Source organism: Amblyraja radiata, chromosome 15, assembly GCF_010909765.2.
Source record: "Amblyraja radiata isolate CabotCenter1 chromosome 15, sAmbRad1.1.pri, whole genome shotgun sequence".
NCBI lineage: Eukaryota > Metazoa > Chordata > Chondrichthyes > Rajiformes > Rajidae > Amblyraja > Amblyraja radiata.
Genome location: NC_045970.1, coordinates 26,965,273 through 26,987,984, shown reverse-complemented (window position 1 = coordinate 26,987,984; position 22,712 = coordinate 26,965,273). Strand labels below are relative to the sequence as shown.

Genomic DNA, 22,712 nt, shown 5'->3' with positions numbered 1-22,712 from the left:
TGCAGTATAATGTGGATAAATGTGAGGTTATCCACTTTGGTGGCAAAAACAGGAAAGCAGACTATTATCTAAATGGTGGCCGACTAGGAAAAGGGGAGATGCAGCGAGACCTGGGTGTCATGGTACACCAGTCATTGAAAGTAGGCATGCATGTGCAGCAGGTAGTGAAGAAAGCGAATGGTATGTTAGCTTTCATAGCAAAAGGATTTGAGTATAGGAGCAGGGAGGTTCTACTGCAGTTGTACAGGGTCTTGGTGAGACCACACCTGGAGTATTGCGTACAGTTTTGGTCTCCAAATCTGAGGAAGGACATTATAGCCATAGAGGGAGTGCAGAGAAGGTTCACCAGACTGATTCCTGGGATGTCAGGACTTTCATATGAAGAAAGACTGGATAGACTTGGCTTATACTCGCTAGAATTTAGGAGATTGAGAGGGGATCTTATAGAAACGTACAAAATTCTTATTGGGTTGGACAGGCTAGATGCAGGAAGATTGTTCCCGATGTTGGGGAAGTCCAGGACAAGGGGTCACAGCTTAAGGATAAGGGGGAAATCCTTTAGGACCGAGATGAGAAGAAACTTTTTCACACAGAGGGTGGTGAATCTCTGGAACTCTCTGCCACAGAGGGTAGTTGAGGCCAGTTCATTGGCTATATTTAAGAGGGAGTTAGATGTGACCCTTGTGGCTAAAGGGATCAGGGGGTATGGAGAGAAGGCAGGTATGGGATACTGAGTTGGATGATCAGCCATGATCATATTGAATGGCGGTGCAGGCTCGAAGGGCCGAATGGCCTACTCCTGCACCTATTTTCTATGTATCTATGTATCTATGTAATACCCCAGAATGAAAAAGCGTAAACAGGTGTTTAGAAACTTTTGCAAAGTAATTAAAAATAAATAACTGAAATATCACATTTACATAAGTATTCAGACCCTTTGCTATGACACTCAGAATTGAGCTTCAGTTCATCCTGTTTCCATTGATTATCCTTGAGATGTGTCTACAACTTGGAGTCCACCAGTGGTAAATTAAATTGATTGGACAAGATTGGGAAAGACACACACCTGTCTATACAAGGTCCCACAGTTGACAGTGCATGTCCGAGCAAAAACCAAGCCATGAAGATGAAGGAATTATCCATAGTCCTCCGAGAGAGGATTGTGTCGAGACACAGATCTGGGGAAGGGTATAAACAATTTCTGCAGCATTGCAGGTCCCGAAGAGCACAGTGGCCTCCGTCATCTTTAAATGGAAGAACTTTGGAACCACCAGGACTCTTCATAGAGCTGGCTGCCCTGCCAAATTAAGCAATCGGGGGAGAAGGGCCTTGGTCAGGGAGGTGACCAAGAACCCAATGGTCACTCTGACAGAGCTCCAGAGTTCCTCTGTGGAGATGGGAGAACCTTCCAGAAGGACAACTATATCTGCAGCACTCCACCAATCAGGCCTTTATGGTAGAGTGGCCAGACGGAAGCCACTCCTCAGTAAAAGGCACATGACAGCCTGCCTGGAGCTTGCAAAAAGGCACCTAAAGGATTCCCTGGTCTGATGAAACCAAGATTGAACTCTTTGATCTGAATGCCAAGCGTCACGTCTGGAGGAAACCAGGTGGTGTCAGCATCATGCTGTGGGGATGTTTTTCCGTGGCAGGAACTGGGAGACTGGTCAGGATCGAGGGAAAGATGAACGGAGCAAAGTCCAGAGAGATCCTTGATGAAACCTGCTCCAGAGCATGCTGGACCTCAGACTGGGGCAGAGGTTCACCTTCCAACAGGACAGTGACCCTAAGCACACCGTCAAGACAACGCAGGAGTGGCTTTGTGACAAGTCTGTGAATGTCCTTGCGTGGCCCAGCCAGAGCCTGGACTTGAACCCGATCGAACATCTCTGGAGGGAAATGAAAATAGCTGTGCATCGACGCTCCCCATCCAACCTGACAGAGCTTGAGAGGATCTGCAGAGAAGAATGGGAGAAATTACCCAAATACAGGTGTGCCAAGGTTGTAGCGTCATACCCAAGAAGACTTGAGGCTGTAATCAATGCCAAAGGTGCCTCAACAAAGTACTGAGTAAAAGGTCTGAATATTTATGTAAGTGTGATATTTCAGTTATTTCTTTTCAAGTACTTTGCAAAAATGTCTAAACACCTGTTTTCGCTTTTTTATTATGGGGTATTGTGTGTAGACTGATGATTAAAAAAATGAATTTAGTCAATTTTAGAATTGGGCTGTATCGTAACAAAGTGTGGAAAAAGTGAAGGGGTCTGAATACTTTCTGAATGCACTGTGTATGTCATATTCATCCTCAGTTCCATTGGGTACACGACGATGGTCAAAAAGTCAGACATGACAGTGTGTTCATGGCCAGTTGTGTTGCTCACATTAGATCATGAACTCTGTTGAACTCGTTTCAAAAAGTAACATCAAGTTCAACAAGATTATCACCCTCTTTGAATGATTTACACTTTCAGGAAAGCAATCTAGTTTCATATTAACAAGGTTTCAGATATTATCAAAAGAGATCCTATGAACATTTTTCTTTCATTTTTTTCCTTCTTCTTAGCAGTTTATGAAGAGGACAAAAACATTTGGATTCAGTGGTGCAGCACCAAGTAAATTGAAGTTAACCCTTGTCATGTTCCGTGGTATTTTTCTTGCTATTACCTTTAAACTCTTTTCAAAAAATAGCAATCAGTTAAAAGGTTATTACCCTGGTTGAATGGGTGTTATATGTAAGGGTGTTATTCTGACTGGAGGCCTGTGACCAGTGGAGTTCTGAAGGGATTGTGGGGAAAATCTATTTCAAACTAATCAGAAAGAGGCAAGATCATTAGAGCAATGAGAATAAAGGTGAACGGTGCAACCCACCTGACAAGAATCCACTCCACCTCGCTCTAAATTTCCTGCGCAAAGCATGGTTTCGTCAAGGACACCATTGTAAGATGAAACTCGATTGCAAGATTGCTGAGAGATCAGTTTTACATTTGCATCCAATAAATAATCTGAAGTGTTTCCTGAAAATAAAATATTGCACACACGTATTTGATTTTAAAGCATCGTATTTTCACCTTCTTTATTGGGCCCTTTGTGCCGAGCATGATGCCAAGTGAACCTATCCCCTCTGCCTGCACCTGATCTTTAGCCCTTTCGTCCCTGTATATTCATGTGGCCATCCAAAAGACTCTTGAGAGTCTGTCCCACTTACGTGTCCTTGGCACGCAAATTACGCGACCTCGTGGTCGATTGAGCTGCGACGGTCCCGCGAAGGTCGGGCGCGATTTCATGCGTGCGCACAGCCGTCTGGAATGTGTGACGTCATTTGAAGATGGACACAAAGCTGGAGTAACTAGCGGGACCGACAGCATCTCTGGAGAGAAGGAATGGATGATGTTTCGTGTCGAGATTCTTCTTCAGTCTGAAAAGAAGGGTCTTGACCCGAAACGTCACCCATTGCTTCTCTCCAGAGATGCTGCCGGTCCCGCTGAGTTACTCCTGCATTTTGTGTCTATCTTCAATTTTCTTGGCCCTGCTCTGGGAGTAGAAGTGGGGGCGGATCCGGATCGCAACGGCCGTGAGCCCCAGGCCGAGTTCGGCGATCATTTGCCTGCTTCTGCTGCTGTTGAAGGTGAGACGTTGCGTCGCGCCAGGGTCTTGGGCCTGTCCCACTTTGGCCGTCAGTTCCGCGACAGGCCGTTGGCGCGCAAAGATTTTATTCACTACAAAGATTTCGGAGCCCCGCGCGATGTCGCGCACAACTACATACCCCTCCGCGCTTCTAAGTGGGACCGGCCGCGCGCGACCATACGATGCCTGTGCACCTCAACGTGACCACGAGGTCGCGTAATTAGCGTGCCAAGGACACGTAAGTGGGACAGGCCCTTTAATTACCACTATCGTATTTGCCTCCATCGCTGGCCCTGGCAGCCTGTTCCGGGCTCCCAGCACTATCCGTGTGAACAAAAAAAGCCCTGACCATCCATTTTATACTATCCCTGCTCTCCATGTTGAAAAATTTGCGACGACTATAATGAGGTCACGAATAGTTCCCAGAATGCGGGAACTCCTCACCACCATGAATACGACTCCCCGGCAACCACCCGTGACCATATGGCAACTGCATAGTCTCCTGCAGTCGCCTAAAAAGTCACCGAAATGAGACAGGCCCATAACACTCTTCCACCACATCCCTCAGTCCTTTATGAGTAAACCAGTTCTGAATCCAAATGGTCAAGTCACCATTGCATCCTATGCACCTTATTCTTCTGGATCAACCTACCAAGAGGGACTAATGATGCATTTGTTTACCTTTTTCTGTTAAACCCCATCCTGAAATGTAGCACAGAGAGGAGAGAGGTAAATTGTCATCTGGCAAACAAGCCGCTTTAACATATTTGGTTTCCTTGGCGCACATTCCATCCACACTTTCCAACTTCACTAAAGCTGAAAGATAAATATGATTACAGTGTTGGGATTTCACATACAAATTCCCAAATTCACCTTGGGTGGGAATTGCTCTTTTGAGTTGTTTATAATTCTGTTGGAAATCTTTGCAGGTGAAATTTCATGACTTCTTATACTTAATTTTGAAATGGACAAAATAATTTTAAAAGGGTAATCCAAACAGATTGTGGAATACAATTCTGTTGTGGAAATCATTAATAGTGAAGATTATTTGGTAAATCTGCCTCTATGATTAACATTTTGATTCCAGAGGTAATGATATTGGAATTCCACATCCCTTTGGGGTATACCAATATAAAAAAAGCACAACTGAATTTTTTAAATTACTCTATTGAATTGAGCCATCCAATTAATATAACATTCTATCAAACTGAGAGATAAATAGAATAGAATGTAAACAATTCCTCACCAATATCATTGAACAAGGCGTGGTCTGTGTTTTCATAATCCGGATGTATCAAGATTTGCTCAACATCAAAAATCTGTTCGTTGAGTCCTGTAACCATTAAATTGTTTTTCCCAAGTAATATTTGATAATGTTTGGCTTGTATGCTGCAAATCATTGGGGTGGAAAAAATATATTTTTAGAGTGAATTGTACCCAAATTAACTTTTGTGATAGTCATTTCCATAATAACCCATGGGGAAAAAGAAATCTAAGCTTTCCAGGCAGATAATGTTAAAAGAAAAATGAATGACATCAAAGCAAAATGTCAAATAATATGGCTAATCTTATTTTATGTTGTCTCATCTCTCTGGATAATCTAATTGTCTCTTCTAAATTATTTGTTCCCTGCATTTTGCTCTTAAATGTTCTCTGCCTTAATTCCTGCCTTACATGTTACACTTATCTATTATTTTATACTTCCAACGACCTATCACTCAATTCATTGACCAGGAAGGAACTGCAGATGCTGGTTTACACTGAAGATAGATACATAATGCACGAGTACCTCAACGGGTCAGGCAGCATCTCTGGAGAAAAGGAAAAGGAAAAGGTGACGATTTGGGTCGAGAGCCTTCTTCAGACTGAGGGCCAATTTGACTTGCATTTTACTCTGACCTGCATTTCACATGCCTCGCTCTGTTTATTTGCCGTCTGTTTAACATTCCTTCAATCAACAAGATAACTTAATCAACAGCTTATCACTATGGAAACCATGGCTATGTCATATTTCCTTTATCTTATCCAATCCTCATACACGCAACCTGTTACATCTATTATTAGTATTGAAGCACATACCTAGCCTCCAAACAGTGAGCTGCAGTAAGAACCCAACAGGGTGCAATCAAGGTTCCTCCACATTGATGTCCTTCCTCATAAATACCAAGACGAATTTTTAGTTGTAAAGACGCTTGCCAAGGGTGCCTGCCAAGAACTGTCTTTCTTCCACCAAAGATGCGACTGAAATTGCTTCTGAAAGCTATTATTTGTCCACAGCTTTCAAATGTTTGAGGTGCTGTTGTCGTGAAAGACTCGTTTTCAGGGGTAGGCTCAGTTTCAGCAATAGGCTCAGATTCTGAAGTGGAAGTAAATTCTACATCAAACACAATATGCGTATTAGTTATTAATGATTTTAATTCTAATAGTTTGCCAACAAAGTAGCCAACACTGGGCTTTATGGTACAGGAAAAGACTTGTGCTAAAGCGCAGTTCATCATTTATCTCGATATGTCAAAGTATGTCACAATTACAAAGTTTTATTTGGATTGCAGTTAGGATTTTATTTGGTGGCGGCTGTGAGGGAGAAAGGCCTTTTTACATTTGTTTGCACTCTTTCTGATAGTTTTGCAACCAAACATTGTGCAATAGCTCAAACTGTGCAAAAGATATGGGGATCCTAAAACATGTTGTGGGAAGGAACTGCAGATGCTGGTTTAAACCAAAGATAGGCACAAAATGCTGGAGTAGCTCAGCGGAACAGGCAGCTTCTCTCTCTCTCTCTCTAGAGAGAAGGAATGGGTGACATTTTGGGTTGAGACCCTTCTTTCAGACTTCAGCTGAACATGATTGCATTTGCTTCCTTTTATTCTACACCATTTTCACCTTAATAATGGGGTGGGAGATTGCAACCTTCACGTGGTCCGCCCTGTTTCGACAAATGCAATCAACCCGGTGTGCACAGTCAAATAAGATCAAATAGAACAAGTTGTCCTACAACTTTAGGCTGTGCACGCCATACGCAAGAAGAAGAAGACCTTAATAATGAGTCAGCAAAATATATATATATTTTTTAAAGCTACAATTGCTGAAAATCTGAAATAAAAACAGAAAATTCTGGAAACACTCTGGAGGTCAGACAGCATCTGTGGCAACACTTGCATTTCATGTCTCGTACATGAAACATTTATTATTTTTCTTTCCATGGGTGCAGCCTGGTCTACTGAGTGTTTCCAACTAGTTCTCACTCTATATCACCCATTCCTTCTATCCAGCGATGCTGCCTGCCCCGCTGAGTTACACCAGCATTTTGTGTCTAAAACTTAGCTAGATTTTTTCCATGATCTTTTAAAATGTGATATGATTCAGTTTATCTGGATCAGTCTCCAAGCACACTACTGACTTGGTCCTTCAGGGGTGTTGATTTTCTTGACAGGACGATTCTTCAAACTGCCCATCTTTTCTCCTTTGCACTTCGTTAGCAAGTACATTTTCCAAAATTTTACGTCAAAATATATGCAGTTAATTAGAGAACTGACCGATAAATATCAGTTTTATTAATAAATTCTTTAGAATAGTTTTAACAATTATTTTTCAATTACATTAAATACATGGAAAGACTATACTGTATATCCTAATTAAAATGGATTTGTTGCTGATTACTCTATTTTCAGTTCTTATAATAAAGATTATTTTTCTTAGCAAGGAACGCTTGTTTTAATAAAAATAGAAAGGGAAGCAATTTCACTTTATTAAATTGATTCCTTCAAATTTTGTGATTGCCAATATAATTTTTAGTCGTCTTGGCTGGTGCAACTTCAAATGCATATTTTGAACAGTTTCCTGGTTGCACTGAAAACTCTACCTCACGGTGTGCAACTTAGCGTCGGAGTTTGTGAAAAGTATTACAACTTTGGTAAGGCTGCATTGGAAGTGCATTTGGATAATATTAATGAGACAAGACACTTTGTGGCTCTTTTCATAGAAAAGGAGAGGCTTAGGAAGGGTGTTTGCAAAAGACATCCAAATCTCTGATTGGTATTGCTAATATATTGCGGGAAGAATTGGTTTCTGCTGATTTCTGAAAAGCAGATGATTGGATTGCAAAAGTATCATGTACCAAGGAATAATGGGCATTATTGTTGTTAAAGACACAGATTAGAGATATACAGTAACTCAACTGGTCAGGCAGCATCTCTGAAGGACATGGATGGTCTTCACATCTGAAAGGGCCCCCCGTGAAACATTGCCTTTCCATGTCCTTCAGAGATACAGCCTGGCGGTTGGATAACTCCAACACATTGCATTCTATATAAGGTACCAGCATGGAATACTGTTACTTGTGCCTGCATCAGGTTTGCAACTGTCAGAATTTTATCTGAATTTTCTTTACTCCAATTTCCTCATAAATTAATTGCATTGTAAATAAGATTATAAGAATGGGATAGAATAGAAGTAAAGGTTGGGGCATCGGTCCTGTTACTCTTGCTCCACCATTCATTAGCATGTCAGATCTTGTGTCTCATCCATGTTCCCGCACACATAAGTTTTTTTTTTAATGTAGTTTAATTTAGTTTCGAGATACACCATGGAAACAGACCCTTTGGCCAACCCTGTCCTCGCCGACCAGCAATCGAGAATACACTGGTTCGATCCTACACGACAAATTACAGAGGCCAAGTATCCATCATTGGAATACGGGAGGAAATCGGAGCGCACGGAGAAAACCCATGCGGTCACAGGGAGAACGTGCAAACTCCGTACGGACAGCACCCAAGGACAGGATTGAACCTAGGTCTCTGGAGCTGTAAGGCAGCAACTTTACCACTGCACCACTGTGCTGCCCACGGTGCATCCCCATAAACCTCGGATTCCCTTGCTGTCGAAACTTCTATTGATTTTATCTTTGAAATGAGAAGCAACAACTGAGATCCAACAGCCCAGCGGGGTGGATAATTCTAATGACAACACTGCCAAGAATGTTTTCTTCTCAATCAAAATGACTCAGAAAATGGCCCTTGATGTGAAGATGTTGGAATAATGTGAAGCCTTTATTTTATGGGCTCAAAGAGCAATCAGCCGAAACTCTGAGTCATTGTGTGGACAGACCATGGTGAGGCGGTCAGGCTGCTGAGAACAAAGAAGGACCTGGCGGTGGGGGGCAGGGGTGGGGGGGGGGAGGGGGGGTGTTGAGGGGGTGTAGGGGGGTATGTGGAGGGGTGGGGGTGTCCGCCGAGAACAAAGAGGGACCATTGAGTCTCTGATCAGTACTTTTGTAGCTTTGTTGGCGTCAGGTACGTGGCGACTCCTTACGTACTTTGCGTATTGTATCAAAGACAAAGAATTTCACTGTTCCTAGGTACATGTGACAATGAAATATCATTGATGTATCTTTCCTGTCACTGACTTTGCATGTTCAGTTTAGATTGTATGGAGTACATGAGGCTACGTAGGGGCAGACAGTCTTGCCCAAAAAAAGAAACTGGTAAGAGGTGACCCACAAAAGGCAAGGAAGCAGCGAATAACGCATTTTTTACCGGTTCTGGTCAGTCATTCACAATATAACAAAGACATCTGCAGCTCCTTCCTCCACATAACAAAGTTTTGAGGTCTACTCACCTCTCTGGCATTGAGAGATTGAACAAAAATCCCACTTCAGTCTTCCATTGTGTTCTTTGAAAAAGCACCAAGGTTTATCATCATCATCAGGATTCCTGATCAAAGATAAAATTAGTACACCTTCATTTTTATTTGTAGACAACACGATGAAAATTAATATTTATCCTTTTTGGTGCAGTTTCATGTTTTATCTTATTTTCCTCCTCCAGATCAGTCTCCATTTTTCAGGCTGAAGAAAGGTTCCGACCATAAGCGTTGCCCATTGCTATTCTCCAAAGATGCTGCCTGACTCGTTGAGTTACTCCAGCATTTTGTGCTTATCTTCATGCTTTAACTGACAGAATAAGGCACATGTGTAAGAAGGAACTACAGATGCTGATCTACACCGAAGATAGACACAAAATGCTGGAGTAACTCAGTGGGACAGACAACATCTCTGGATAGAAGGAATGGGTGAAGTTTCGGGGCGAGACCCTTCTTCAGACTTCAGCTGAACATGATTGCATTTGCATCCTTATTCTACACCACCTTCAACTTAATATTGAGTCAGCAAAATAATTATTTTTTAAAAGCTACAAATGCTGGAAATCGGAAATAAAAGCTTAAAATGCAGGAAACACTCAGCAGGTCAGGCAGCATCTGTGGCAACACCTGCATTTCAAGTGTCATACATGAAACATTTATTATTTATTTTTCCATAGATGTAGCCTGGTCTACTGAGTTTCCAACTTGTTCTCCCTCTATTATATTGAGTCAAACTATTGGCCCTTCCCACAATAACTTATCTCAGTGGCCCATCATGAGCGAAGGGGCTTGTTTGCTAAGATCATTTTAATTGAGAGTGGAGACTGCCATATCTTCATAAGAGCATTACAAATAAAAGCAAGAATGGGAGATATGGCTCATGAGCCCGATCACCATTGCATGTGATCGTTGAACAACCTCCAAATAAGGTCTGACTGATAGAGTTCTAAATTTACATGCTTGTTATGCTGTTGCAACTAAGAATTTAATTGTTCTGTTACAGGACATACAACAATAAAACAATCTTGACTCTTGGAAGCTTTTGCTTCATGTCAGTACATGAGTATACTCTTCCAAAAGCATTTGCTCTTATGGGCCTCTAATGGGCCTTGTCCTGCAGGCATTGACCAGAGCATTAAAGATGTTAATGTTACACCAGATCAAATTTACAGTTGAGGTTAAGCATTGTGATCACTACATATGAAATATGAATGGTACATCTTTACCTACAAAATCTGTGATCTCCAAGACCATTTTCTTCGGCTTGCTCCCCAAGTATATTAATATTTTTCCTTAGGAGCAAATGCGAACTCCAATATAAACATGTTTTCCCATGTACCGTTGTACTAACATTGCCTCGATAGTTTTCACCATTTTCCTCATAACAGTCATCCGTATCTGTAGAAGATTAAAACCCAGAGTCACATGTAGACATTCTAGAATATTGCATTTCCCTCTGTTCACACATCCAAAAACTCAGAGTTAGAGTTTAGTTTAGAGATATAGCATAGAAACAAGTCCATGTCAATCATCGATCACCCTTATGCCCCTGTCCCACTTAGGAAACCTGAACGGAAACCTCTGGAGACTTTGCGCCCCACCCAAGGTTTCCGTGTGGTTCCTGGAGGTTTTTGTCAGTCTCCCTACCTGCTTCCACTACCTGCAACCTCCGGCAACCACCTGCAACCTCCGGGAACTGCTCGGAAACCTTGGGTGGGGTGCAACGTCTCCAGAGGTTTCTGTTCAGGTTTCCTAAGTGGGACAGGGGCAATACACTAGTTGTATGTTAACCCACTATCACATCCTACACATTTATGGCAATTTACAGAAGCCAATTAACCTACAAACCTGCACTTCTTTGGAATGTGTAATTTGGTAGTTTGGATTCAGAAATGGCTTACCCATAGAACACAGTACTAATGGAATAGTCATAATAGTTATAAAGCCAAATTTGGTGTTGTAAGGGGAAAGTATGCAATAAAAGCAAGACCCTTAACAGCTTGATGTACAGACTGATCTTGGGATCCAAGTCAGCTTCCTGGAAGTAGCAACACTAGTTAAGGTGAGAAAGAACATGTATGGTGTTACTTCCTTCATCAGTCAGGATATTAATTCAGGATGCCATATTGCAACTTCATAAAACTTTGGTTAGGTCACATTTGGAGTATGGTGCACAATTCTGGTTGGATAGATGTATAGGTTTTAGAGATGGTGCAGACGAGCTTTGCCAGAATGAACAAACTTGGATTGTTTTCTCAGGAGAGACAGATGTATACGGGAGACCTTATCATATTATAAATTTATATACTGTAACATTATGAGAGGCATGGACAAAGTTTCAATGAGGTCTTCCCTCATCATAAACTCCAGTGAGTAGAAGCCCAGTGCAACGCTCAACAGATGTTAACCCACTAATTCCTGGGATTATTCTCATAAACGTATTCTGGACTCTCTCCACTGCCAGCACATTCTTCCTCAGATATGGGGCCGTAAATTGCTCACAGTAGTCCAAATGCTGTCTGACCAGTGCCTTGTAGAGCCTCAGCATTACATCCTTGATAGACACATTCTACTCCTGGCCTGCCCACTCCCCTGATATCAGTCTGAAGAAGGGTCTTGACCCGAAACGTCACATATTCCTTTTCTCCAGAGTTGTTGCCTGTCCCGCTGAGTTAGTCCAGCATTTTGTGTCTACCTTTGATTCAAACCAGCATCTGCAGTTCTTTCCTATGGAAAAGAAAGTCGATTGAATATAAATGGGGAAAAAAATTCTTACCAATTTCACAAAATTTTCCTGTGAATGTCTTTGGACACGTGCAGATAAAAGAACTCCTTAATTGTCCCTTTCTGCAGACTCCTCCATTTTTGCAAGGGTTTCTTGAACAGGTGTAAACTCCTAAGAGCAGATTGCTGTCACATTTTGATAAAGTGGTATCAATTCTCCATGCATTTTTTGACTTGCATGAAAAGCTATTGTTCATTGACACGAAGGTAAAATGGACCAAATGCAAACCAACCCCCATCCCACCTCCCGTGCCTCCACCAATCAGAGGAAAACATACACAGTAAAATCCTGATTACTCCTGAATATTTTCGCTTTGTTTTGAGATACAGCATGGAAACAGGCCCTTCAGGCCCATCAGTTCACAATAACCAAGCTGAACGCCTGGTGGCTCAGCAATTCAACTCCCCCTCCCATTCCAAATCTGACCTTTCTGTCCTGGGCCTCCTCCATTGCCAGAGTGAGGCCCAGTGAGGAACAGCACCTCATATTTTGCTTGGGTAGTTTACACCACAGCGGTAGGAACATTGACCTCCAATTTCAGATAGTCCTTGCTTTCTCCCTCCTTCCCCTCCCCCTCCCCTCCCCCTCCCCCTCCCAGCTATCCCACAAGCCTATTGTCTCCGCCTCTTCCTTTCTTTTTCTCCCCCCCCCCCCGACATCAGTCTGAAGAAGGGTCTCGCCCCGAAACGTCGCCTATTCCTTCTCTCCATAGATGCTGCCTCGCTCGCTGAGTTTCTCCAGCATTTTTGTCTACCATGGATCACAAAAGCATGTTATCACACTTTTGCATACTACACACTAGGGGCAATTTACAGAAGCCAATTAACCGACCAACCTGCCCATCTTTCTAATGCAGGAGGAATCTGGGGCACCATTAGAAAACCCATGTGGTCGCAGGGAGAACATGAAAAGCCCATACAGACACCAGCCATAGTCAGGATCGAACCTGGGTCTCTGGTGCTCTACCGCTGTGCCACTGTGCCGCCCCTTTTAAACTCTTCAAGACCATGTTCCACTTTTAGTTTCTCTGCCGAGAAATGAGAGACCTGAAGCATTTTTGATCTTAAGCATTGCTGCAAATAGTGCTAAAGACAAATCAGAAATTGCAAACAAATCACGTAATGGGGAAATCTTCACTTTAAGAAATCGCTTCGCAGGTGGCAACTACTTTCTAAACATGGAGATCGGGTTGCCTTGGAGATGAGCTGGAAAGGTTGAGTGAGTGGGTGAGGGTGGTGGGATGGCAGAATAGGAGGGTGGGAGGAGATGATGTTAGGATATCCCAGTGGGAATCATGTCTCCAAGCCCCCACAAACAACTGCTGCAATGAGGTGAACACATCAACCAGCCCTCATCTTAACTGAGGAGTGTCAGCACTGATCTTTTTAAAATACAACCTACAGAGGATGCTTTTTTCATGTTTAAAAGCCTAAGGGCATTTTAATTCCCGCATAGTTTATTTCCTTCATTCTTTCATTGATAATAAAGGTCAGAAATTACAATAGTTCTATCCCGTTTCTGTGTTGTAATTATATGAGCAGCCCATCTAATAACATTTTACATGCATAATATATGATGGGGAATTGAAGCATGTCTTGTGAAATATCACAACTGGAAGTGTTGTCCAGTTGTCCAAATTAAGGTGCACATTCTGCAAAACTGGCTTCTTCAGAAGTTTTCCACATGTGACATACGCATAGAAAAAGGAGCACATTTAAGCCTCATGTCTGACTTCAACTATAAGTGCGGCTACCAATTTACCAACAAGCTGTGTCCAGGAGTAAAGATAGACACAAAATGCTGGAGTAACTCAGCGGGTCAGGCAGCATCTTTGGAGAAAAAGGATGGGTGATGTTTCGGGTCAGGATCCTTCTTCTGACTGAAAGTAAGGGGTGGGGGAGGTGAAGAGCTGGAGGCGAGAAAAGACCATGACAGTCACCCATCCTTTTTCTCCATGCTTGTCATTCCTCTGGTTTGCCTCTCCCTCTGACTATTGCAGAACCTGCCCAAGGAGCAAGTTCACCCCTCCAACTGGTATTCTGCATGAACTCATCCAGATCACATCCACAGCTCATCCATTTTAAATATGAGCCCCAGCGACCACCTTGGAGTGAGCCTTGGGCCTTTGTATCTCTTGGGGTTTTGGAGTTTTATGTGTGTAGAAACAAAATATCTACCTGCAAGTCCTTTTTTCCTGGTTCCAGAAGTTAACCACGATAGCTCATTAACTATTAACAATCTGCTAAAGTACACCCATCGAGCCTCCTCTGCCATTCGATCATGGCTGAACTATTTGTCCCTCTCAATCCCATTCTCCTGCCTTGTCTCTGTAACCTTTAACTCCCTTACTAATCAAAAATCTATCAATCCCAACTGTAAAATACCCAATGACATGGCCTCCACAACCATCTGTGGCAATGAATTTCACAGACCGTCTGACTAAATAAATTCCACATCAGCTCCAGTCTAAAGATATACCCTTTATTCTAATGCTGTGGCCACTGGCTCTAGACATTCCCATCAGTGGAACCATGCTTGTGCACTACAGATCATACCCCCTCTATACAGTATATGGCTCAATATGTGGTACAATAGTCATTCAACCTGTAGAATGCACGTCAACAGCTTGCAGATAAATTAATTTAATCTTTCTTCTTCTTCTTAAAACCCAAGAATTCAGCAAATTATTTCCCCGTGTGGCCATCTGATTCCTAGTTGAAAGCCATGATCGACTCTGTTTCCACCTTAACACAGTTCCTCAACATAACCACTCTCTGTGTAAAACAATACTCCCTCACATTCCCTGCCTTCGTTTTCCCAGTCTGCATCCTTTGACTCTTTGACCCCTGGCCCTTGAGCCATCCGCCACTTTCATGAAATATAAGTCTCCGTCTAAACCCATCTACGATTCCATGCAAGTTAAGACGTGTTACATCATCTGATTATCCCCCTCCATCACATTCAAAAGCAATTTGTCTCTAAAGATTTCAACTTTCTCCACACTAGCACCTTAGCTTTTTTTTATTATTAGCAGAACCAGTCTGCATTGTGTTTTACATCTACTGTTAGATTCCTTTACAGGTTTTGTTTTGGCGCTTAATCTTTTAATTGACTAAGTTAGTTTTGCAGTAGGATCAATCCTTCATCCCCTTCTCCTTAACCACTTTGTAAGTCCTTCTCCTTGCCCCATTGATGCATTCTGAAGCGGGTTTTTTTAAATGCACTCTGCCTTGCTGTGCTTCAAAGTAATGGCTGATCTTGTGATCCAAACCTCCTGTTGAGATGCGTGGATATCTGTCAACATTTATTGGTTGTGTCCTGGCAGATTTCATTACTTTTTTTTTTTTTAAAAGAACTGTATACGGATACGAAAACAGCCGGACCAATCCTAGGGGGAAAATAGAATTGGTTACCGTACGTTTTTTGCAGTCAGGTGGCTTGTATGGATAGTCGCATTTGCACTTGTGGTACGGCGGCGTAGCATTAAGGATGCATTCTCCATGTTTGCAAGTTTTCGTCTTGCAGGGATTGTTCACTGTAATTTCAAGAATAAACATTTTAAAATGTACCCAGCTTCCTGCTCACTTACCTCTCTCTCCCTGTTGTGAATTGGAATGTGATTCTCACTTGGGATAATCTGCAAGAAATAATATCACTTCCACACGCATGGAATTAATTGGAGTTTCAAGGCAATGTAACATTGTGTTATGAATTAGACAGAACTTGCATTTATATAGTAAATTCTCACAATGGTCCAATTGCTTCACAACCAAATTATTACTTCTGAGGAGTAGCTAATGTTGCATTAAAGGGAAATAGGTTAGCACAATATGGATATTGTGAATGTGCTTAAATAGTGTAGAAATAACCAATTAGTTTCCTCACTGCAAAGTTCCATGTTCCACCCTAATAAATGTAGAATCTTATAATCTGAAGGTTATCAACACATTATCAACCATTTTAGAAGCTTTAAATCATCTCAGCAAAGTATTTGCATCATATGTCATCTTTTTATTAACCATTCTGTTCAATGTGAACAGCTGCTATCAATGCAAAAGCCCAGAATAAACAGTCAGTCTTAAATTGAACTGTCGGGACAACTGGGGATTTTAAGATTTAAATAAACCTGGCATTAAAAGCCAGTTTCAGCAGGGACGACCATGAAACTATTGTTTGCTGCAAAAATGCACGTTATCAACATGTCCTTCGGGTGAAGAAATCTGCCATTCTTACCGAGCCTGTAGAATGATAGCAGTGTAGGTTTAGTTGTGACTGAAGAAGGGTCTCAACCTGAAACGTCACCCATTCCTCCTCTCCAGAGATGCTGCCTGTCCCACTGAGTTACTCCAGCTTTTTGTGGCTATTATAGGTTTAGTTTAGGTTAGTTTAGTTTAGTTTCGAGATACAGCGCGGAAACAGGCCCTTCGGCCCACCGAATCCGTGCCGACCAGCGATCCCCACACATTAACACTACCCTATGAACACTAGGGACAATAGTACATTAATAACAAGCCAATTAACCTACAAACCCATACATCCTTGGAGTGTGGGAGGAAACTGAAGATCTCGGAGAAAACCCACGCAGGTCACGGGGAGAACGTAAAACTCCATCATACAGAGGGCACCCATAGTCAGGATCAAACCCGAGTCTCTGGCGCTGTAGGGCAGTCGCTCTACCACTGCATCACCGTGCCACCCACTTGTGATTCTGAAGGTGATACTGAATGAAATAGATAGACAGAACACCTCATTCAAGGTGCAGTTAGCCGGGGGGGGGGGGGGGGGGGTGTACCTGATGCAAACAGTGAATTCTCTGTGCTTGTTGGGAAGATAGGATGAGCAGAAGAGATAACTTAACAGCAATTGGTATTGTGTGCTGCCTTGTATCTTCCTCCCCTGCATGCTTCCTGTGTGCAGAAGCATTGCATTGCATCTTGCACACTATCCTGACTGGTGGACCCATGTGCATTGGATGCAGCTATAAAATCAAGTCGACAACTTTAGTGCCCTAACAACAAGTTTTATTTTGTTGAAATTTTGAACCACAATCTCCATAGAGCATTGAGTCCATTTTTAAATCAAATTAACAAGAAGCAATAAGCCAGTGTGCTTTGATGTTTAAACTAAGATCATCTTGTACTTTTAATATAAACAAAAGGAAGAGGCTGATGCTAAAAATCAAAGATATTCAATTAAAAAAAATAAAAAATTATTTGCTACTTTGGTTTTTAACTTTACTCATTGTTTCCTTACATATTCTTAAATAATAATTATTGACTTTCTTCTCTTGACTTTTTCTTATTAACTAGATTATTAAATTTAGTGAGGCAGAAGAAAAATCATCTTTGATCATCGTTGGCTTTGAAGTTAATGGAATGTGTAAGGTGACTACTGCCAGAGGACAATGTACCTACATGTATTTGACACCGCCAGGCAAGGATAAATTTCTGCCCAGTATAACTTAACTTCAAACTGGGCGTGTGTACTATTCATTAATTTGGTATTAATTGTTGCAGAGCTAACCCCTATCTTCAGCTGGTACTGTACGAAATGTAAACCCTCTAATCAGTGAAATCATTCTACTGCAATTTTACATTCTTTTTCCGAATGATCAGAGTTGAATATAATGCATTAATACTGCATACGAAAACTGGATAGCACCTAAACATTTCAAAAGCTCAGTTGGCTGCTGATGTTCCTTAGTGAAGATGACCAATTTCCATAAATGTTTCTAGCCTACATTTGAATCCAGTTCCACACCAATATCTGAGTCCTCACTGTCCTTTGAACATATAGTTGTGGGATTATATATTGCCAATCCAGGTTTCATTCACATTCCAAACAGGGAATGAACTATTCTTAATTTTGCTCTAAATTACCCTTGATTAACATTCCTCCCTCATTCAACATTAATAAAATGGATTATCAGATTATTATCACGTTGCTATTTTTGAAAGCTTGTTGTGCACATTACGCAACTGATTTCTTACATTACAATAGTGACCACAATTCCCAATTATGTGTGAGGTAAGGTGTCCTGAGAGATGTGAAAAGCACTGTATACATGTAAGTTTGGAGACATATGAACTGCAAATGCTGCCATCTTGAGCATGAAACAATTTGCTGGAGGAACTCAGCAGGTCAGGCAGCATCTATGGAGGGAAATGGACAGTTGACTTTTTGGATTGAGAAATCCCTCTGGATTGGGCAAATGGACAGTCAGTGATTTGGATAAGCTTATGTATCTCTTTAATAGCGTCCTATATCTGTCTCCCTTTAAGGGCTTGTGTCTTTATATAAATTAGGCAAAATAGATTTTATCTGTAATTCATTCAAGGTCCAACTGCACTGCTCTAGGTTAAAGGTATATTCTGTTGCATTAGGTTTCATTAGCAACTGTCAAGTCTGAAGGTTTGAGTTACTTTTGGTATTTTGTGATTAAATAAATATTGTTCAGGTTATTTCTTAATATTTCTGATTATTTCAAACTACAGAAACATTTCCAAAAATATAATTCAGGCAAGCATGTTATTTTCCTTCAAACAGAATTTTCTGTTATACAGATCATGCTATCTACAAAGAGAATCAAAAATGTGGAGTACATAACCTATTGTCATCTTAAGAACATTCTGCCATTGATCTACTGTGTAATACTGTCGTGATTGACAGGTTGAAATATGAAAAGGATCAGGATAAACAATGTTAAATCAAATTTAGTAGAGCACAAATTTAAATGCCTAGGTGGGTGGAATGGACATTTTGCCCTTTTTTGCCAATTAGGTTAGAATAAAATCCACAGTGAAAATAAACTCTTTCAAGTCTGTGAGAATTCAGAATGGAATGAAATTAAGGATCGAGAATATAGAATATAAACAGGTCACTATTCAGCATCGCATATACCACGTCTGCAAGGGTAACTCAGACGGAAAATGAACACGTATTTACTGTTGTTGTGAGAGATGGTTTTTTTTCTGAGGTAAGGCTTCAAGTAGTTTGGTGATAATGTGGTGGGGAGAATGAAGGTGATGATTTGTACTGAACCGCAGATACTGCAGACATCGGTTGAAAAAAGAGAAAAATGATTACACCTCTTGTCAGTTCCATCTTCCAACTTTTGATGTGTACATATATACTCAAATCAAGTATATACTCAGATCAAGTGAACTGATTGAAACATTATGTGTGCTGGGAAGGATGAGTGGTTCTGACAAAACTGGATCTAATACCCACTCTAAAATTTCACTGATATTTGTACAAGGCGAAAGGGAGAGCTGATTCAGGATAAGTAGGGAGGGTGGATTTGACTGCCTGCAGCACTTAAAGCGCAGCAGCTGGGAATGAGTTACTGAAGGCCAGGGTTAGAAAACTAAATAAATACAATAACTTTGAACACTGTTTCACAAATTTGTTTTTGGTCACATGAGGCAGAGTTTGAAGTACGGCAGACCACGTCATTATTTCAAACTGCAAAAGGAAGAGTCAAGAAACGCTGTCACATTCACTGATGTCACATAACAAGAAAATCAATAGGATTTGTTTAAATTTTGTTTCAGGTGCAGCAGGGGCCAGGTTGTCTTATGACTTGAAAGATAGGTGGACTGCTTGCATTTTGTAAAAGTTCACGATCCACTAACAGAATCCATTAACAACAACTTCGAGTGGTTACTTTCTGCAAATGAGATTTACCTAAAAGGTATTGAGGCCAATCATACTTCACTCAACATCATTACTGTGTCGTTTGTTGTGCTGATAAGTTCCCGTTGTCCAAAATACAACATATCTGAATGCTGTCATTTCTTCTGGCGAATAAGAAAGTCCCTGCATTTAAGAATTACTAGACCGTGGGTCCCGTCCCCTCAATGCGCTGTTGTGGGGGTGTGGGGGGGGGGGCAGCCCATGGCGTCACACACACACACTAACCCCCCCTTGATATGATATTAATATTATTAATTTGCTTCTTTCACCCCCATCCCCCACCCTATCCACTCACACATAGACCCCAACTGCGCAGGGCGGTTAGAGAGGGAGGGGGGTATGAGAGGGGGAGTTGAAGTGCTGAGCAACTGGGAGATCAGGTTGGTTAGCACGATCTGAGCGGAGGTGTTGGGCAAAGCGATCGCCAAGCCTGCGCTTGGTCTCGCCAATGTAGAGAAGTTGACACCTGGAACTCTCCATAGATGCTGCCTCTCCAGCATCTGCAGTTCTTTCTTAAACAAGTTGGGTGTTTATATGTTTTATAAATATTTACCATAAATTACAGTATTTTGTATGCCTTGCCTCTATTTATGGATTCCAGGACATCATAGGTTTATTATCCTGCCCTGTCTTCTCCAAATACACATGAGGAATCTTGAGGATCAGAAAACGCAAAGTGCTCAAGGAACTCAATGGGGCAGACAGCATCTCTAGAGAACATGGTTAGACAACATTTGGGGTGAAACCCTTCTTCTGATTGTAGTGAGGAGGAGAAAGCAGGAAGAGCAGTGGGGGAGGGACAAATCAAGGTAAATGATGGGTGTATATGGCTGAGAAATGTTGATTAGCAGATGGGTGGACAAAAACTGAAAAGGGGAGAAAAATATTATGCGACAAGGAGAGAAGAGGCGTGAGGCCAGAGGAAAGGATGTAGGTGAAAGGTGATGAATGGAATGAGAAAAGAGAGAGGGATAGAGTGAGGAATGGGTCCACATCCAGGTGGGGCACAGGGAAGAGAAGAGGAGGAAATAAGAGGCGTCTGAGTATCTACCTAGAATTTAAGAATTCAGTGTTCGTAATATTGGATTTTAAGCTACCCAAGTGGAATATGAGGTGCTGTTGCTCCAGTTTGTGTGTAGCCTCACTCTGGCAATGGAGGATGGCCATGACAGAACGGTCCATATTGGTATGGGAAGGGGAAGTAAAATGGTTAGAAACTGGGAGATCCAGCAGGCCATGGTAGACTGAATGCAAGTGTTTGGAGAATGTTTGCCGAGCCTAACCTTATCTACTGCATTTGATGCTCGTGACATGGCGACTTTATATCGGTGAGACAAAGTGTAAAATAGGTGACTGTTTCACTGAATACTAACTGTCAAGCCCTGCTGCATCTCCCAGTTGCTAACCATTTTAACTCCCCTTTGCATTCCCATACTGTCTTCTCCCTCTGCCCTTCCCAGATGCACACATTTCTCCCACTATCTTGCTCCTTTTCCCTTCTACCCCCATCCTCATCCCCTACACCCCTTCTTCTGGTACCAAACTCTAGACGTGCTGCTTCCATCAGAGGATCTGCAATCACCCATTACAAAAAAACAATTTATGGCTTTTACCTTCTGAGCTGCCCTTTTTCCTCCTTTTCATCTCTGAATGTTGCCCACCCATCTGCTAGTCAATCCCCGTCACCTGTATCCACCTATCACTTGCCCTGGTTTGTCCCACTCCTACCACTCTTCCAGCTTTCTTTCCCCATCAGTCGGAGCCAGGGAAACCTTGTCTATCCATGTTGTCCACGGATGCTACCTGTCCCGCTGAGTTACTCCAACACTTGGTGTTTACTTTCTCCCCCAAGGACGTATTCTCGGACACTTCCCACCCATCGAGTCACTGGTATCACACTCTCCTTTAAAATGTTATCATATATGTTTCGTACCTAATGTATGTAACTTTTGCAATTGTGATAATGAGGGAGGAATCCATTAACATTTTCTTTGACATTTATGCATTGTGTAAATTGCAGGCAAAACGTGCAATGTTTTTATTCACTGCCTCTTAAATTTGCTTTTCATTGTGTTGAGACTCCTTAATTAGGGGTGGTACAGTGGGACAAATCGGTAGAGTTGCTGCCTTACAGTGCCAGAGACCCAGGCTCGATGTTGACCACGGGTGCTGTCTGTTCAGAGTCTGTACGTTCTCCACGTGACCATGTGGGTTTTTCCCGGGTGCTCCAATTTCCTCCCACAGTCCAAAGATTTACAGCTTTGTAGGTTAATTTGGCTTCCCTAATAATTGTAATTTGTCCCTAGAGTGTCGGATAGTGCTGGTGTGCGGTGATGGCTGGTAGAAGGGCCTATCTCCAGGCTGTATCTCTATCTGTATCTCTAAACTAAAATAAACAAATATTACCATGCACTCCAGGAAAACACAAGTTCACCAAGGGGATCTAATGGGACATGGGGGTATGTTCTCGAAAGAATGCAGAAAAGAACGATGCATGTTAGGGTCTATTAAAATGTAAAGGAGATGCAAGCTAACTGATTCCTTATTTTAAGGATTCCTTCATTGTTTTGAATAACATGTTTCAAATTTAATGGCTGTGGTCATTGGTGCTTTATTTCAATAATACTTAGTTTAGTTTAGTTTAGAGACACAGCATGGAAACAGGCCCTTCGGCTCACCAAGTCCATGCCGACCAAAAATCACCCGCGCACCAGTTCCATCCTACACACCAGGGACAATTTACAGAAGCCAATTAACCTACAGACCTGCATGTCTGTGGAATGTGGGAGGAGACAGGAGCTCTTGGAGAAACCCCCCTGGGCTACAGGGAGAATGTGTAAACTCCGTACAGGCAGCACCCGTAGTCAGGATCGAACCCGGGTCTCTGTCGTTGTAAAGCAGCAACTCTATCGCTGCTCCACTGTACCGCTCAATTATACGTTTATTAGCTAATACAAGTTAAATATAC

General features: G+C 41.9%; 1 protein-coding gene across 3 annotated transcripts in view; it reads right to left on the bottom strand.

The window, feature by feature from the left end:
* LOC116981126 (hyaluronan-binding protein 2-like) overlaps positions 1–22,712 on the bottom strand; it is a 45,529-nt gene that overhangs the window by 15,462 nt on the left and 7,355 nt on the right. For 2 of the 3 annotated variants that reach the window (XM_033033898.1, XM_033033899.1), the window contains exons 5-12: positions 15,468–15,584; positions 12,041–12,160; positions 10,491–10,662; positions 9,241–9,335; positions 5,704–5,998; positions 4,871–5,013; positions 4,306–4,440; positions 2,869–3,014 (exon numbers count right to left, since the gene is read on the bottom strand). In XM_033033898.1, coding sequence (XP_032889789.1) covers positions 2,869–3,014; positions 4,306–4,440; positions 4,871–5,013; positions 5,704–5,998; positions 9,241–9,335; positions 10,491–10,662; positions 12,041–12,160; positions 15,468–15,584 — 1,223 coding nt within the window. The remainder of the gene's footprint in view (positions 1–2,868; positions 3,015–4,305; positions 4,441–4,870; positions 5,014–5,703; positions 5,999–9,240; positions 9,336–10,490; positions 10,663–12,040; positions 12,161–15,467; positions 15,585–22,712) is intronic. The other variant, XM_033033900.1, reaches the window with a different exon arrangement.